General features: G+C 37.2%; 1 protein-coding gene across 7 annotated transcripts in view; it reads right to left on the minus strand.

Moving 5' to 3' along the window:
- The window catches only part of AGFG1 (ArfGAP with FG repeats 1), a 68,224-nt gene that overhangs the window by 24,407 nt on the left and 25,596 nt on the right, over positions 1-18,221 (minus strand). For all 7 annotated transcript variants that reach the window (XM_060106578.1, XM_060106579.1, XM_060106577.1 and 4 more), the window contains exon 3: positions 1,888-2,003. In XM_060106578.1, the coding sequence (XP_059962561.1) occupies positions 1,888-2,003 (116 nt within the window). The remainder of the gene's footprint in view (positions 1-1,887; positions 2,004-18,221) is intronic.

Raw genomic sequence — 18,221 nt, forward strand, 5'->3', positions numbered from 1 at the left:
GCCTGCCGATGCAGGGGGCGCGGGTTCGTGCCCCGGTTTGGGAGGATCCCACATGCCGCGGCACAGCTGGCCCCTTGGGCCATGGCTGCTGGGCCTGCGCATCCGGAGCCTGTGCTCCGCTACGGGAGAGGCCGCGGTGGTGGGAGGCCCGCATACCGGAAAAAAAAAAAACAAAAAACCACTGCACCACTCTAGTTACACATCACAGGTATGCAGGTATGCAGGAGTGTGAGTTTAAAATGCACAGGTCCCAGCCTAGCTGAATGTTGGTCACTCCCTCTCCCCTACCCACCAACTGAAGTTTGTATTTGTATTACTCTTATTAACTATCCTGTTTCTCAGGACAGAAAAGATAACACAAATTATAATTATTGAAGGTTTACAATTATTGGAGGTTTACAATTATTTGCTTACTGTTTGAATGAATTATTTTTATTTTGTTGTTGTTATTATTAATGTGGGGGGGTTCCTGGTTTTAATTCTATAAACCTTATTCACACACACTTTTCTCTTACTAGTTGAAGCTAAACTATCTGAAATCCCAGATAAGTCCTATTCAAACTAACTCTGAGCTGATAAAAGTAAAACTGTTGGGAAAATCAAAAATTAGGCCAAGGCTATCAAGTAGAAATGTCTTAACTACAGAAAAGGGTCTAGGAAAAGGTCTAAGAAATTAAGAACTAAAATGATAAAAAGATAATTATACACTTCATTTTAAGAGAATCATTTATGGCACCATGTTTTTACTATCACCGCATCTTCTAAGTTTTTTCTTTCCTGAACTAAAATCTTACTGATATGTTTTCTTCTATATTCATACTTAATGTTTCTAGTAACGCTGAATATATAGCCCTGGCAAAAATTAGTCTCCTCTAGGGAACAGTAAGAATACAAAGTTCACAGAACATACAAATCAGAGCCACTTCTTTCTACTATGCTCACCTAATGAAGGTAGAGATATCTCACTCATAACCATGGTAAGTATTCCCTCAACCAAAACAAGCTCTTGAAGGTATTCTCTGGGTTCAAATACAGCTCCTCAGGGAAACAAGAGGCCATGTACTTCCTCATTACCTATTCCTTCTATTTGTGACTCTCTCTCTCATCTTCTTAATGTCCCAAGAAGGAAAATATACACTACTGAATATTGATAAAGAAACAACCAAGAATTCATCATTGAGTCTCAGTAAACTGACTTAAATTGTACTCATACAGGTAAAAATGAAGAGCTCAAAGTAATTGAACACTACTAGTTCTACGAATATACCCCCTCCTCTGCTTTAAAAGGCTTACTAGCCAATACATACCTGTTTTAATTCCTTTTTAAAAATTAACATCTGACAGATTTAGTTAAAAAGGTATAAAATCTTCCTTCTTAAACAGGTAGAGTAAAATGACTTCTTGGTTGGGCAGTGAGTGATATTTTGAGCAAAGAATTACTACAACATGCAATTAAGTGAATGAATAGATTGCTTCATGAGTGCTTTAGCATAGTGCCTAGTATATAAAAGATAGTAAATAAACACTTGCTAAATGAAGGAAGATTTTAAGAAAGGAGGCTTTATAAGACTAAAATGTCTAGAGAAGCTAACAGGGATAGAGAAGGTTTAGAAGGAAGAATCCCTAACTTCCCCAAAAAGGGTAGGAGGCCTGGTGATAAGAAACAGGCTACTGCTAGGCACAGATGAGTTAAGATAAAGCAGACGTAAAGGTCTGTGGAAATCAAATTCAATAAAAAGCTAAAGTATAATGAGTTCTACCTATTTCCTTATTCCCTACCTACCTACCTACCTTCTTATTTCCTTCCTTCCTTCCTGTTATACTAATCTTACCCATAATTAATGTGATTTGGGGAGGCTTTGCTCTAAACACAAACTATTCACTCACCATCTTTTCTTTTCATATTTTTCTTGTAGGAACTCTTTCACTTTTTGTGGATCCCTGAAGTCTGGAATTGCTGAAGATCTATCATCAAATAATCCTAGCCAAATCTGTTTACAGACCTTTGGAAAGAATTAAAAAAACAAAAGTGTTAAATTCGACATCTTAACTTAACGAAATTTTAAGATAATTAAGATTCTCTCAGAAAGATAACCTACTTAATTTTAATAATATTGCTTTCAATGAGGATATTTATCACAATGATCAATGAAGAAGCAACAAATGAAGGAACTAAATTTATTTTAATGTTACAGCATGCAGTAAAATCTTATCAACAGTGTCACAAAGAACAGCTCCTCACAGGGAAACAAACAGTGAAATGGCATTTAAGAGGACCTCAGATTGTTTGGTCTTAAAATAATCATACACTGTAAACAATTAGCAAAGTCATGTAATCTTTATGAACCTCAGTTCCTTCACCCCGTAAAACAAAGGAATTAGACCAGTGAGTGGCAATTTCCTGAATCCTTGACAAGTTTAAAAATCAACCAAAAAGAACAAATAAAAAGTACTAGAATCATAAGTAATATGCTATTAAAGTAAAACATAACACAAATACAAGGCAGATACAACTCTAGCTTTATAATTACCTCCTATGCTTTTTTCCCCTAATGACTAAAAAATGAGAATCTGAGATTATTTAAGTTTTCAGTAAAATCAAAGAAATGAAATGATGCAGAACTCAAATAAGACACAAAGCATAAAGAGAACTATAAAGAAAAAATTTATAAGGTGGGCTTCATCAAAATTTACAACTGTTGCTTTTCAAAAAAATTAAATGAAAAGGCAAGCCACCAACTGAAAAAAGGTAGTTACAAAATGTATAAAACCTTGAATTCTTAAAACTCAGTGATAAAACAGACCCCAAATCAGTATTTTTTTAAGAGTGGGCAGAAAAGTTGGCCACTTCACCAAAGAAGATATACAAATGGCAAATAAGCATCCCAACATCATTAGTCATATAGAAAATGCAAATTTAAAAAACACTTGAGACCCCACTACACAGACACCCATACATACCACTAGAATGGCCAAAAACAAAAAAGACTAAAGGAAGGCAAAGCAAGGCTTTTTTCACGAACTATGTTAATCAAAAATGCACTGGAGAAAATGCTTCATCAGAATTTCCCCTAGAATAATTTTCCTTCTCTCCTCTATAGACCATTAACTCTCTTGTGCCATTTGTAATTTTTTTTGATACATAAGAACTTTTGGAAGTTCTTATGAAGTAAGTGTATGATTATTGAGATACTTGGTGTTTTGACAAATATTTATTACAGCCATCCAGAAATAACTATTCTAACCACCTCAAGTTACACTGGATGGTTATTTCTGAAATAATAACGGTTCTAGCCAGGAAAAGAAAAAAAGACTGACCATATCATGTGCTGGTGAGAATGTGGAACAACTAGAACTCTCAAGAATGTAAAAGTGGTACAACCAGTTTGGAAGACAGTTGGTAGTTTCTTAAAAGTTAAACATATACCTATGATATGACCCAGCCATCCTACTTCTAAGTATTTATTCAAGAAATATAAAGGCACGTGTCCATACTGAGATTTGTACACAAATGTTCACAGCAGCTTTACTGCTAGTAACTCCAAATGGAAAACAACCCAAATGTCTATCAACAGGTAAATGGATTAATTGTGGAATATCCAAGTAAGATACTATCCAGCAATAAAAATGAACAAATTATTGACACAAGAAACTGCGTGCATAAACCTCAAGACAATTATGCTGATTGACAGACCTCAGAACCATCCCCTACAAAGTACATACTATGTAATTCCATTCATTTAAAATCTTAGAAAATGTAAACTTATCTATGGTGATGGAAAGCAGATCAGGAGAAGCATTACAAAGGGGCACAAAAAACTCTTGGGGGTGATGAAAATGTATGTTATCTTGTTACTGTAATGATGGTTTAACATATGTCAAAACTCAAATTGTACACTTTAAATATACACAATTTATTATAATTAATTATTCCTCAGTAATGCTATAAAAACACATCCACAAGTTTCCAAAATTATATTACTTTAAAGAATAACCAGTTGTAACACTGAAAAGAAGGCAGTATCTAACTTCAAAAGCCTGACAAAGATTTGAGAAATCAGACAGAAAGGTAGCGCCCTTCTCAAGCTTACCTCCTCACTGAAGTGGGTAAGAGAGAAATAAAGACAGGAAAAAAGGATTCACCCTTTTCCTCTTTTATTATGTACCCCAAGCATGTTCAAAATAGAATTTCTTGTGGTTCCTTCCTACTCTAGGCTCAGTACAGATACTACAAAGTCATTAAGGCAGTACAACTGACACAAGTGAGGCCTAGGTGAAGGCACAATCTCATTATAAAAACATTTCAGTGGCAAAGCCCAAGAAGTTCAGATACCCAGGAATGGCAATGCAACTTACGCTAGAAATACTATATAAACCCTGTAGAGGGCCAGCTTCTCCAATAGATTTTTAGCTACTTTTAAAAAACCACATGATCCAAAAGGAAACATGCACCCCAATGTTCACTGCAGCACTATTTACAACAGCCAAGACATGGAAGCAACCTAAATGTCCATCAACAGAGGAATGGATCAAGAACATGTGGTATATATATACAATGGAATACTATTCAGCCATAAAAAAGAATGAAATAATGCCATTTGCAGCAACATGGGTGGACCTAGAGATTATCATACTAAGTGAAGTCAGACGGAGAAAGACAAATATGTGATATCACTCATATGTGGAATCTAATTTTTAAATATGCAAATGAAGTTATTTACAAAACAGAAACAGACTTACAAATATTGAAAACAAACTAATGGTTAAGGGGGGAGGATAAATCAGGAGCTTGGGATAAACAGACACACATTACTATATATAAGATAGATAACCAACAAGGACCTACTGTATGGCACAGGGAACTCTACTCAATATTGTATGATAACCTATATGAGAAAAGAATCTAAAAAAGAATGAATATACGCATATGTATAACTGAATCACTTTGCTGTACACCTGAAACTAACACAACGTTGTAAATCAATTATACTCCAATAAAATTAAAATATTAAAAAAAAAACCCACATGAGACTCTCCTCAGGAAAAGATTCTGTGGCTTTACAATTACATTCGTAAAGCGAGAACTGGTAGTTTCTAATTCTTTTATTTTAAAAATTCCCAAGTGAGAAAACAAGAGAAATTTGCTCAAAGACTTACTAACTGTAATTGACAGAATTAGTTTAGTTCACTTCATGACATTTAGTCTTTGTATTCCAAAACCCCTATTAACTAACATATACAATTTTTTTAACTAAAAACAATGAATGAATAGTAAATAATAAACGTATTGATACAAACATAAAAAGGAGATGGGTTAAAGACAGATCATAAAGTTATTGTCTTGGCACTCAACATGGGAATACAAAGCAAAGATGGAGTGCTTGATGATAAATTTCATAGATATTTGCCATTAGCAGCCTGTAGGAGTCACTCAAAATTCTGTACCAACTACTGGTGGTTCTGATCCTTCGCTCTGACAGGTCAAACTGCTAGAGAAAATAATTAAAACTCACTGCTTGGGTCCACTACAAATTCCTGCTATCTTACTATCAAAGTTCCATCATGTTGTTAGTCAGCTCTTATTTCTTCTGACTATGCTATCCCACAATAGCTATTTGCTATATTGCTCAAAATCCTAACTATACCTGCCACTCTTGGCAGCTGAATTCTTACTCAAGTGAAGTGACTCTCAAAATGGGATTCCCCAATTTCCTGGACTGGCAGCATCAGTGTCACCTAAAACCTTGTTGTAAATGCAATTTTTTAGAAGCCACCCAAGACCTGTGAAATCAGAACCTCTGGAGGTGCTACCCATCAATCAAGCCCTTCAGGTGACTGTGAAATAGGCCAAAGTTTGAAAACCAATGCTTTAGTAAAATCTAGGCCAGCAAATGGAAACTTCCTTTCCATATAAATACTATATATAGTTTTCAGCACTTCTCAAGTTTACTTAGCCACTAAACCTTTTCTTGAGCAAGAGTCATTAAATAAAGACAGTGTTCCAGAGATACATCTGGGAAAATGTCACAGCCTCTATCTCTTTGGATCCATTCACATTTTAGTCCCTGAAAAGTTGGCTTCTGCTCCTACCATTCTCCTGAAACTGCTCTTTCAGGTTTGTAGATCTGCTGATAGGAAAGTATAAAGTTCTCCTTTCTCCATGTTTGTTTTGTTTTTTTTTTTTCTTTTAAAGTAAAATAATAAACACCATCAACTGAAAAGGGAGGGTTCTTCAGAGCTGAAGAAAAATGGGAGAGTGAACCAACTAAAACTGCAGGCAGCACTAAGGTTTTGAGGTCATAAGTATTTAAAGTGAAACTAGTCAGTCAGAAACTAGACAGTGGTGTGTTTTCCACCAGTCTCATCTGGTTGTTTAGGTACAAAGTAGGTAGAGTATTGGCTTTAATCCTGTTTAAAATACAACAGGAGTTAAAGTGAGTGGTTTTAACAACAGACCACAGAATAAAAGCTAGGTTAAGAAAAATGAAAACACAGTAAGGATGATACACAACAAAGAAATTTAGCGTCAGTGGACTGGAGGTCTCTTAAGGTTGTCCCAGAACTGCTGGAGTAAGAAATTAGAGGAAATGAGCTGGGAAGAGAGAAGCAGTGATGGTCAGAGAACAGGATGCTTACACTTGAAATCTGAGAAGTAATACAGTTACTGATAAATAAAGTCTAAAACAGAAGGAAGGATTACTGGACATAATAAGTCAAAGAATTCCAGAGGCTGAGTTATCTGTGTAGACACTGGGATTGGCAGAAATGACTAACACTAGTGGAAGAAAGACACTCACTACGTGAAGTGCTGAAATCTATACTGAATGAGGGGGGCTAACTGGTATGACTGCAACAGGATGACAGAGCAAGTGATAAATGCTACTGGCAAGAGGAACACAGGGCTGCAGGCCTTGAAACATCACTGAGGAGCAACGAGGATACCTAAAAGTCATCATTTGAAAGGGCTGCATATATGATGGATTCGTTTTGATGATCTCTCTGGAGAGGTGGATAGTTTTAATTAGAGAATAATATTGTAGGTATGGTAGTTATGAGCCTAGACTAGGAAATCAGACTGCCTTAATGTGAATTCCAACTCAGGTAAGAGAACCTGCTTCACTGAGATGTTGGAAGGGTTAAATGAGTTAATATGTTGTCTACTCAGAACAGGTATATATAAGTGAATTTTAAATAGTATTAGTTATTCTTACTTTGGGGCCTGGTATCTTATGTGGTTTGCATTGGTGTGTTATGGGGTGATGAAGTAAGCAAGGACTGGGAAATACAGGCCTTACCAGAAACACAGGAAACTGTAGGTCTCTCTTCAGTCCTGCTGCAGATGGAATCAAAGTGGTCTTAATGGAACAATCAACCTCTCTGAACTACTATAGCACTTGTAATTCTCACATGAAACTTACCACAAACTCCTTTTTATTAGAATTACTGAGCATGTGTCTCACCTACTTCTGAATTCCCCACAATGCTTAAAACAATGGGTTGTGCCATATTAAGTGCTCAGTAACCAGGCCGATACTACCCAAAACCAGATCTTATGGAGGAATTAAAAATAAAATCACACATCAACCAACAGAATAAGTTCATGAAACTGTCAGAATAATTTTTTCCCTTATTCTAGTGCTAATCCACTTAGGATTGCAATCACAATAACCACTGACAGAATCTAAAATACTTTAAAGTATATTTATCAGTCAGGGTTGCCTTAGGAAAGAGATGGCACACTCAATTTGGGTAATTTGAGAAGTTTAATAGAGACTGTTTAAAGTGTAGGTAGGCTGTAAGGAAATCACAAGTGAGAGTATAGTGTCCCAGGGTTAGCAACAGGAGGACCTACCACCACCCACTGGCAGTGAAGGTAGGAGGAGAGGAAGTGGTTGGCAACCTTAAAACTAAGAGGGCTATTTGATGGGAGTTTTGACCTTCAATGAAAGGAGGCAGCCAGGCTACAGAAATCCCACATGAAAGAAGTTAAGGAAGTAAATTTATCTTAACCTTTCCCTCCTTCCTTTCTTTGGTCTGCTGACAATGTTCTCCATCAGCTGAACGCCCCCCACCACCACCCCAGAAGCCAGGAAGCAAGAAAACCCATTTGTGTATCCAGACAAACCAGGTGCTTGGAGACAGAGCTAGAAGGGCAGCTGAAAGCTATGCAGCACCGAACCTAAATCATGATAGTAAATACATGCAGTGCAGGCAGTTTCACAAACTCAATTATGAACACCAGAATAGGGAACATCCATACTAATTCTCAATTACTCACATATAAAAAGAAGAGTAAGAAAACAGTGTTGCATCAGACAAATAGATATGAATAGAGATAACATGTTACACTTTTATAATCCTCTCAGGGACAACAAAATAGAGTGGAAACTTGCTGGAATGGATACTTACCTTTAAGATTCAGACAACCCCTTATTTTCACAAAAGAGATACAAAGAATAAACAATATGACATGACCCTGCTTGCAACCTCTAGGTCCAAAGATATAAAAATAAGGAAAGGACAGAAAGATTCTCTGGAAGTAGAGAAACTTTTTTCATTAAGCCAACCTATACACATCAACTAGAGTTCAGACTCCTTTCTGTCCTTTCTCTCCTTAGTAGAGAGATGGAGTGCCTTCTTCTGTTAGATATAATTATAGCAGTTAACAGTACTGCCCATAAAATATAGGAACAAATAGGAGACTTAGGGCTTCCCTGGTGGCACAGTGGTTGAGAGTCTGCCTGCCGATGCAGGGGACACGGGTTCGTGTCCCCGTCCGGGAAGATCCCACATGCCGCGGAGCGGCTGGGCCCGTGAGCCATGGCTGCTGAGCCTGCACGTCCGGAGCCTGTGCTCCGCAACAGGAGAGGCCACAACAGTGAGAGGCCCACGTACTGAAAAAAAAAAAAAGAAGGAAACTTAAAGAACTGAAAAATTCATGAGCAAGTAACTAACATCCACTTTTTGGAAGCAGAAAGAAAAATTTAGCAGAAATAAATATTAACATTAGAAGCTCTCTGGAGAGTTATGATAGACCTACACAAATTCTATCAGCAACATAACATTTTTCCCTAAAAGGGAAAACAAGGGTTTTTGGGGGGGTTTTTGCCTTATTTTGTCCTAAAAATTAACAATCAGAAACAATATCTCATATATATGTCATGATTTAAGTTAAATACTGAAAAAACAAGTACATGATTAAAATTTTCTACACTCACCCAAGTCTACATGAGCACGACTATGCTAGTATTTCTAGGTCAACAGCTGACAGGTATTTCTCAGTGATGACCTATCTATAAAGGATTTATTCTCATTAATAGTGCTTAAAGAAATAACACTATCCATATGCCTTTTGCAAAGAAACAGATAGTCCTGCAATTATTTACATCTTTTGAAGACTGTATGGTATATTCCATCTTAAAATTTGGTTTTAAAAAATGTTTTAGCAAGAATTAGAACATATGCAACTGAGTCATTGAAAACAGGCATGCACAAGCTGTATGTGTATGTCACCGAGACACCAGAGCCTTTGTGAACCAGACAGATAATTTGGGTATGTGAGGGAATATCAGATTTATGAGACATCAAATCCAATTTATTTAATCCTAGTTTGTTGTTGTTGTTTTTTAATTTAAGCATGAACTACCTTATAATGGCTTCCTTAGCCTAAGAATCAAATCCTTCATCACCACCTGTTTGGGCCCCATAGGATCTCACGCCTGATTAACTCTGCAAACTCATCTTACATCATCGCTCTTTCCAGCCACAAAGGCCCCCTCATAAAGTCTTTCCTGACCACCCATTCCAAAGGGGTAACATTCCCCACACCAAAACTCATATACATGTTATCACAATGTATTATTTATTTTCACAGACCTTTATCTCACAACTTCTAAATGTAAATTTCACGTGGCAGGAACCTTCTCTCCGATTCCCCACTATCTGTATTCTCAGTGCCTGCCAAACATAGAGCAGACACTAAATAAATATCTGGTGCATGGGTGGAAGCAACTTCCTAACAGCCCTGAAATATATATACAGTAGAAATTATCTTTTTTTCCCCTTCGTTCCATCTAAAATATACATGCTGACCTAGAACATTCAGCTTACCAACTTACGCAGAAGTAATAAATTCACTGATCCAAATTCTCAAATCAAATTTAGGCCAAAGGTTAGCAAATTACACCTCCCAGGCTAAATCTGGCCTACAGCCTGTGTTTACAGCTGAAGTTTCACTGGAACACAGCGATGTCTGCTTGTTTATCTATTGTCTAGGGCTGCTTTGCTAGGTAGTTGCAACAGAGACTGTATGATACAAAAGCCTAATATTTACTACCTGGCTCTTTATAGAAAAAGCTTGCCGATGCCTGAATTACGTGCAACGTGGACTTACTATGATACCATCCCAGCATCCAAGAATAATAATGATTTAAATAGTATAATAAATAAAAGCCTGTTTTTGAAGTCTGTGTTATAATGTGCATGGGGAATAACAACAGAGAGATGAACATAAAATGAAAGAAGCCTTTCCCTGCAGGAAGAACTTTCCAAGAGTGAGGACTACCTAAGGGCCAATTTATTATACATACCCATTCACTTGAGAATGAAGGAGAAAAGTACCATAGTTCAAGTTTCAGGGAGAGAGTAACACTTTTCAAAATAACTGATAATTACAAAGAAATAGAAAAGATAAAAGAAGAAAATATTTAGGATACTAGAGAGAAATTAAATGAAGTGGAAATAGCAATAAACCTTAACTGCAAGTGTTTGTGAGTTGTGAAGGAGACCAGCAGATCTAATTCAGACACCTATGGTAAAAGTCAGTATATACAACTCACAGCACACTCTCATGCCTTGTTTTATTTAATGTCTCTAACGTCAGAATTGCATTCCATGTAGGTTGCAAAGAACCAAAACTCAGCCACATTTGATCAGATAAAACAAGTTTATGCAAAGTGAACAGTAACACTTAAAACATGGGAACCTGCGCTGCAAACAGGAAGCCATCTGGGACCTAGGCAGTCTGATTACCTGTTTCCAAAGTCCTTCTCCACACCCCGCCCCCTGCAAACACATAGTTTATCACTTTTGCTTCTCATACTATGTCTAATCCCTGCTCTTGCTTATCTTAGTACAATTTCTTTTTCCCTGTTTTCTTGTTAAGACTTCACATGGCCCAACTACATACTGCCTTTTTGGTTAAGTGATTCATCTTTTCAATCCAGCCTCTGTGAACCTTAATTCAATTTCGTAAGAGAGGATCTGATTAGTCCCTGGCCCCTAGGGTTAGGCATCCATTCTTAGTCCAAACAGCTGTGTGTTTTGTGTGTTGTGTGTGTGTTTTGTGGTTTTCCCAGGAGAGGGAGTCTTCCCCCCCCTTTCTTCAGTAAGGAGTATGAGCTTGCTAAGCTGCCCCCCACCTCCTAAACACATCTATTCATGAATGTGCTTTATAAATTATAAACAGCTTTATAAATGTAAGATTTAGTATATTAGCAAAGGGACAAGTAATTTGGAGAAAGATTATCAACTGCCCTATTTTATCAAACTAAGATGACATATGTAAATTACCCTGTACTGCTCTTTCAATTTTGTATTCTATGTCTTTAGTAAGTTTCCATGTTTTAGCTAAATTTGCCAATTTTTACTTTTGTGATTTCTTCCATTGCTTTTAGTCTATAAAGTCTCCACACGTTTAAATGTTAAATATGTAGTCAGCTAACCTTAAACATTACCATTTAGTTTTGCCTGCCTTTTAGTTATGAAATAATCTGTTTTACAGAAAAGTTGCAATTGTAGTGGAAAGAAGTCCCATGTATTGTTTACCTAGAGTCTCTAAGATTAACATTTGCTTTATCATTCTCTCTCCAAAAAAAGTTTTGGAACCATTTAAATTACAGACATGAAACTTTTACCTAGAGTCTCTAAGATTAACATTTGCTTTATCATTCTGTCTCCAAAAAAAGTTTTGGAACCATTTAAATTACAGACATGAACCTTTTACCTCTAAATGTGTATCTCCTAAAAATGAGGACATTTTCCTATAACCGTAACACAATTATCAAAATCAGGAAATTAACACTTTATACTATTACTATCTAATCCACAGACTAACCATTATCTTAACAGTATCCTTAACAGCAAATGGAAAAAGTTCTCCTGGTACAGTATCCATAACTGTCTTGTCTCTTTTTTTTTTTTTTTTTTTTTTTTTGCTGTACGCGGGCCTCTCACTGCTGTGGCCTCTCCCGTTGCGGAGCACAGGCTCCGGACACACAGGCTCCGCGGCCATGGCTCGCGGGCCCAGCCGCTCCGCGGCATGTGGGATCCTCCGGGATCGGGGCACGAACCCGTGTCCCCTGCATCGGCAGGCGGACTCTCAACCACTGCGCCACCAGGGAAGCCCTCTTGTCTCCTTTAATCGGGAACCGTTCCTTACTCTGTTTTTGTCTTTAATGACCTTGACATCTCTGAAGAGTACAAGTCAGTTATTTTATAGTACGTTCCTTAATTTAGGTTCCTCATAATTAAAGTTATGTTATGCATTTTGGGAAGGAATACCACATAAGTGATGTTGTATCCTTCCCAGTGCATCATATCAGGAAGCACATGATGTCAGTTTGTCCCATTCCTGGTGATGTTAACTTTAATCACTTGGTTATAACAATATAGGCCAGATTTCTCCACAGTAAAGTCACTATTTTTCCCCTTAAGATTAATAAGTATCTTGTAGGGAAATACTTTGAGACTATTTTCTATATTTTTATGGCTTCCTAACTCTAAAATTTTTCTTAAATTTATTTTGGTGTACCATGTCAGTTAACATTCTAATTGATTCTCCATTTACTGAATAACAAATTCCTTCCACAGCAGACTGCTGAACTTAATTTATTTTATAATAACTTCATATACATATTTAATATACATAAGGATTATAGTATATCTCAGGTTCTAGTCTACAGATCTAGTCTACTAGGCCCTGCACTAGCTTCAGATTACTGTAATTAATTACTTCAAGTTTACATTGCAAATTACTGCCTATAAACACAGGCACACATTTAGTATCTACTAGAGCCAATCCTATTTACTCCTTGCTTTATAAATTCTTTCCAGCTAGTTTTACTTTTTTTGAGCTTTTGGATAAACTTTAGAACCATTTTCTAAAATGGTATTAAAAAAAAATTCCCACCAACGTTTTGGTTCCATTTGTTCTAAACTTAATTTGTGAAGTCTCTTAAAGCAAAGCATTCTCATTCCCTAAGACAGTATGAAACTGATAAGCAAGCTTGCCAAGAAGGAAAAATTACCAAAGGTTTATGTTTCTCTCCCTACAGGGAGAGATTTTTTTACGTTTTTCAGAATATAACAAGAATAAACACAGAGGTGAGCAAGGGAGGAGAATGGGCAAGTTGGTCTGATACTTCATTTAGAACTGAATATTAAGAAGTTTTATTTACTTGTCTTGATATGAAGTAAGAACTATCAATGTAAGGATTATCAATGGTTTAGGGATAGCATCAACACCAGAGCAACACCTCTAGCATGAACACTACTCATCCACTGTTTAGCTTCATCTAAGGCTCAATAATAGTGATTGATTTGGACTGACATTCTATTGTCTGGTTGTCCTGGTGACTGAAAGCATGCATTTGCCAGGCAGTTGACTAAGGTTGGGAATGTAGCCCTTGGCAAAGGAACAGAGAGATTAACTGGCCCAAATGCAAAACAAGTCTCTGAAGTAAACGTGATCCGTACCATATTCTACATAAATCAATCATGAGAAAAAGAAACATTTAGTTTTCTTTGAATATTTGCAAATAGACAGATGGCTCACAGGTTAATATAAAAAGAGGAAAAGGAAAATTTAGGGAAAGCTCTTCTAAGTAAAAATGAGATTTGCAGAAGTGGTAAATTATAGTAGCTTTCCAAAACAGATTATCTAACTGTCCAAAGGGGACAACTGAACATCAACAAGAATAACTGCTACTGACTAAAATAAGTCAAATAAACAATTTCACAGTGATATATATATGACCAATTTATTGTATACACACACACACACCCTGATTGGTCACTGTGGGAGATGCTACAGAACTAACTCATTTTGGAAACAGTTAAATGTTGAGGACCATAAATGGCTTTGTTTATGTGCACTCTATCTAGTGATATTTATGAGAAACAGTTTTAATGTACTTTTTTTACTTTTTAGAAGCTTTATTGAGATATAATTTGTATAACATATAATTCACCTATTTAAAGTGTACAATTTAATGTTTTTAGTACATTCAAGAGTTGTGCCACCAGCACAGCTCAATTTTAGAACATTTTTATTATCGTCTAAAGAAATCCCATATCCATTAGCAGTCGCTCTACATTACCCCTACTCCCACATCCTAGGCAATATTAATGTACTTTTAACAGCAATAAAACTATTGTATGTTAATGTAACTAACTTTTAATTGTAAAAATAGCTATATTTTCTAAAGCAAAAATTAGCAAGAAGAGTGACACTGCTTTACATTTTTTGCAAATTTCATTAATACCTGTTTAAATAGAAGACAGCTGATTTCTGATTAGCTTCTGCATTGTTATGTTATGTAGCTTCTGGAAAACTCCATTGTATACTCATGAGACTGGGAGTAAATACAGCAAATCAAGTCTTAAAATTATTATTAAAAAAATGTTTGACCTCAGAGAACCCCTGTAAAGGTCTCAAGGATCCCCTTACAGGTTCCCAGACTAAGTTATCACCATTTGACAATCCCTACTAATGGATGTAGGCAGAGTATTAGCCACCCCTTCTCAACACAGACAAAAACACGAAAATGTGTTTCTCCACAAAAGAACACACCATCTAACCTATGTAACACTGAGTCTTCCCTCTTCCCTCAATTAAATGTGAATCTTAGGAAGCTACTAGATACGACTATCAATTTATAGGGAACTGAGATGACAGAGGAACACTGACACTGCATGGACAGAATCAGCAAAATCGTGATAGTGGGACTACCGAAAAATGACTGAGCTGAGAAAGGGAAAAAGGGAGGGGAGAGAGAATAGGAGTAAATAACTGAAGGGAAACTTATAGAATAAAAAAAAAGGTTTAAAGACAAGCAGAGCAGGTTCCACTTCCAGTAACATCAGTGTAGCTCAAATTAAAACCCAGCTCCCAGAAATTAACAACTATAAACTCAGCACACATTATAAGAATTATCAGAAGGCACTAGAAAGCAACCACAGGTAAACAGATTCTGGAGAAGAGTCAACACCTGTAAGAAAGAAACAGCACTAAGTACCTACTCTGTTTTTAAAGATCATCATTTGAAAGCAGACCTCTGCCAAGCAGAGCTGCCAAAACTCAAGGAGAAATCCACAAATCTAAAAGCTTAAAGACAGAGTTCACAACCACAGCAACTGGAAAGTGAAGGGTATGTCCAAGAAGGGAGAGCTGCAAAACCTGCATAACAACTTTGCACAAATCTCTGGCTCACCCTTGATCGAGGCATGTACAGGGACAATTCAAAGCAGTTCAATTAAGGACTAAAAGAACTGAACAGAGATTTCAACTGGCTCCCACCAGGAGAGGCAGAGTTTGCTAAAGTAAAAAGTGAACAAAACAAACAAAACCAATACTTTCTGGACAAACAAGACAGAACCCAGAGGCTCTACAACCTACCATTTGCCGATGCTCTAGATATAATCCAAAATCACTAGATACACAAGAGAGTGTGATCCATAATCGAAAGAAAGGCAATCAGTAGGTCCTTGTTGATTATCTATTTTATATATTGCAGTGTGTATATGTTAATCCCAAGCTCCTAATTTATCGTTCCCCCTCACCTTTCCCCTTTGGTAACCATAAATTTGTTTTCTAAGTCTGTTTCTGCTTTGTAAGTAAGTTCATTTGTAACATTGTTTTTAGATTCCACACATACTTGATATCATATGATAAGTCTTCTGACTTACTTCACGTAGTACAATAATCTCTAGGTCCCCCAGGTTTGCTGTAAATGGCATTATTTCATTCGTTTTTATGGCTGAGTAGTATTCCATTGTGTATATGTACCACATCTTTATTCATTCATCTGCTGATGGACACGTGTTGTTTTCATGTCTTGGCTACTGTGAATAGTGCTTCTATGAACATAGGGATGCATCTATCTTTCTGAATTATAGTTTTGTCTGGATATATGTCGAGGAGAGGAATTGCTGGATCATAGGACAACTCTATTTTTAGTTTTTTGAGGAACCTCCATACTGCTTTCCATAGTAGCTGCACCAATTTACCTTTCTACCAAGAGTGTAGGAGGGGTCCCTTCTGTCCATACGCTTTCCAGTATTTGTTATTTGTAGAACAAAAAAAGCACATTCTTAATTATTTTCTTTATACGAGTATGAATAAAAATCAAAACAGTGGTTGCCTCTGGAAAGGGGAGGGACTGAACAGGAAGAGATGTTAGGGGAACTCTGGGGGAATGATGGTCATGTTCTATATCTTTATAGGACTTTGGGTTACCAAACTGGATATATTTATCAAAACTCTTCCAAAGGTGCACTTAAGACTTTTACATTCACTGTGCATAAATTATACCTCAAAAAAATCTTAACAAATATCGAATTCTAATTAATAATATACAAAAGATTTTATGGGTGATATGAACTAATGTTTGCAAATTACTTTGAAATGCAAGAAAAATATAAGGTGGATGACCTAATGGAGACACACACAGATATTTGCTAATGCAAATACAGCACCGTGTTTAATGTGCCTGCATAATTTTTAAAGTTTTATGTATTTCTCATAATAAAATGTTGAGAGTTGGGGGGCAGAAGACAGCCAAATATGGCCATTGTGCTGTGGCTTTGAGCAGCCTCTGCCGGGGACAAGATCTTGCTATGGCCATCCATGAGAGGGGGGTATGAGAGACAACTTAGCAGGCAACCCAACCAGGCCCCCCTCAAGCAGAGCAGCTACAGCGCTCACACTACCAGGAGACCTTGCTCACCTTCAGTAAGACTTATGGCACCATACTGCAGTTAGGTGGCACAAAGCAGGACAGGTTCCGGTGCCAGAAGATGACTGCTCACAGCCACCCCATCGTTGGGAAAATCCTAGCATCACAGGCCAGTAAGAGATCATCCCTGGGGAACTGGTGGAGCCCATGGTCTAGGAGAAAACTGACAAAAGATACCATCTAAATCTAAGAAGTTCCTGCCGGGCATGGCCTATGGCTACTACTACCCAAAGATGATCTTGCCTGTGCAGGATGGCTTGAATTTCATGAAACAGAACCAAAAAACCTTCGATGTCATCAACAATTCCTCAAAAATCTATGGCCCCAGAGCTTAAGTTCCTTCTCACCAGCTCATAAAGCACCCTGCATCCAGATGGCATCTTCTGTTGCCAAGATGAATGCCAGTTGTTGGTTGCTGGTTGGTCCTAGCAACCAACTAGCATTCCTGCTCTACAGTAAGAACCCAACATTGATTTTCAGCAGCCTGGTAGCAGGTGATGCTGGAGCAATGGAAGACACATGTGAAAGACTACAACTCAGATATGTACCGGGAGAACTTGTACTATGAGTTTGACTGCAAAGCTTGGAATTCACCTCAACTGCTATGTTTCCCAGGAACTTGAGCTGGCAGTGCCCCCAGTTACAATGTATCCAGCCCCAGAGTAACCACCTGGTCTGAGGCCCCCACTGTCCCAGCACAAACCTGACTCTATCCCACAGACCAAGTGGTACAGGCCCCAGGCAGTTGCCTGGTCCCAGCCAGGCCTAGGCAGGCCAAAGTCTGACCCATCTAGCCTCCAATCCTTTCCTTTGTCAGAGTTTCAAAACCCATATTAACCACTCATAACATGTGAGCCTTACTTGCATCTCTATATTCAAACATATGCTTAAGGGAAGAGAAAAAAGGAAATTTATGAAATAAAAGGAAACTTGAACACTGGCTATGTAATTAGATTACTATTAATTTCTATGGATATGAAAACGATATGGTGTTATATATTCTTTTAAAGTCCTTTTTTAGAGATAACATCTAGTTCCTGAATTTACAGAGGAAAATTGTATGTCTCAGATCTGCTTCACATAATAAAAAAGGGACAGGAGTTTGGTACATTATTCTGTCTACTGTGTAGATATATGAGCAGCTCCACAACAAAAAGCTTAAAAAAGAACAAAAAGAATGAATAATTTTATTTTTAATTAGATTCA

This window comes from Mesoplodon densirostris, chromosome 8 (genome assembly GCF_025265405.1).
Source record: "Mesoplodon densirostris isolate mMesDen1 chromosome 8, mMesDen1 primary haplotype, whole genome shotgun sequence".
Lineage (NCBI taxonomy): Eukaryota > Metazoa > Chordata > Mammalia > Artiodactyla > Ziphiidae > Mesoplodon > Mesoplodon densirostris.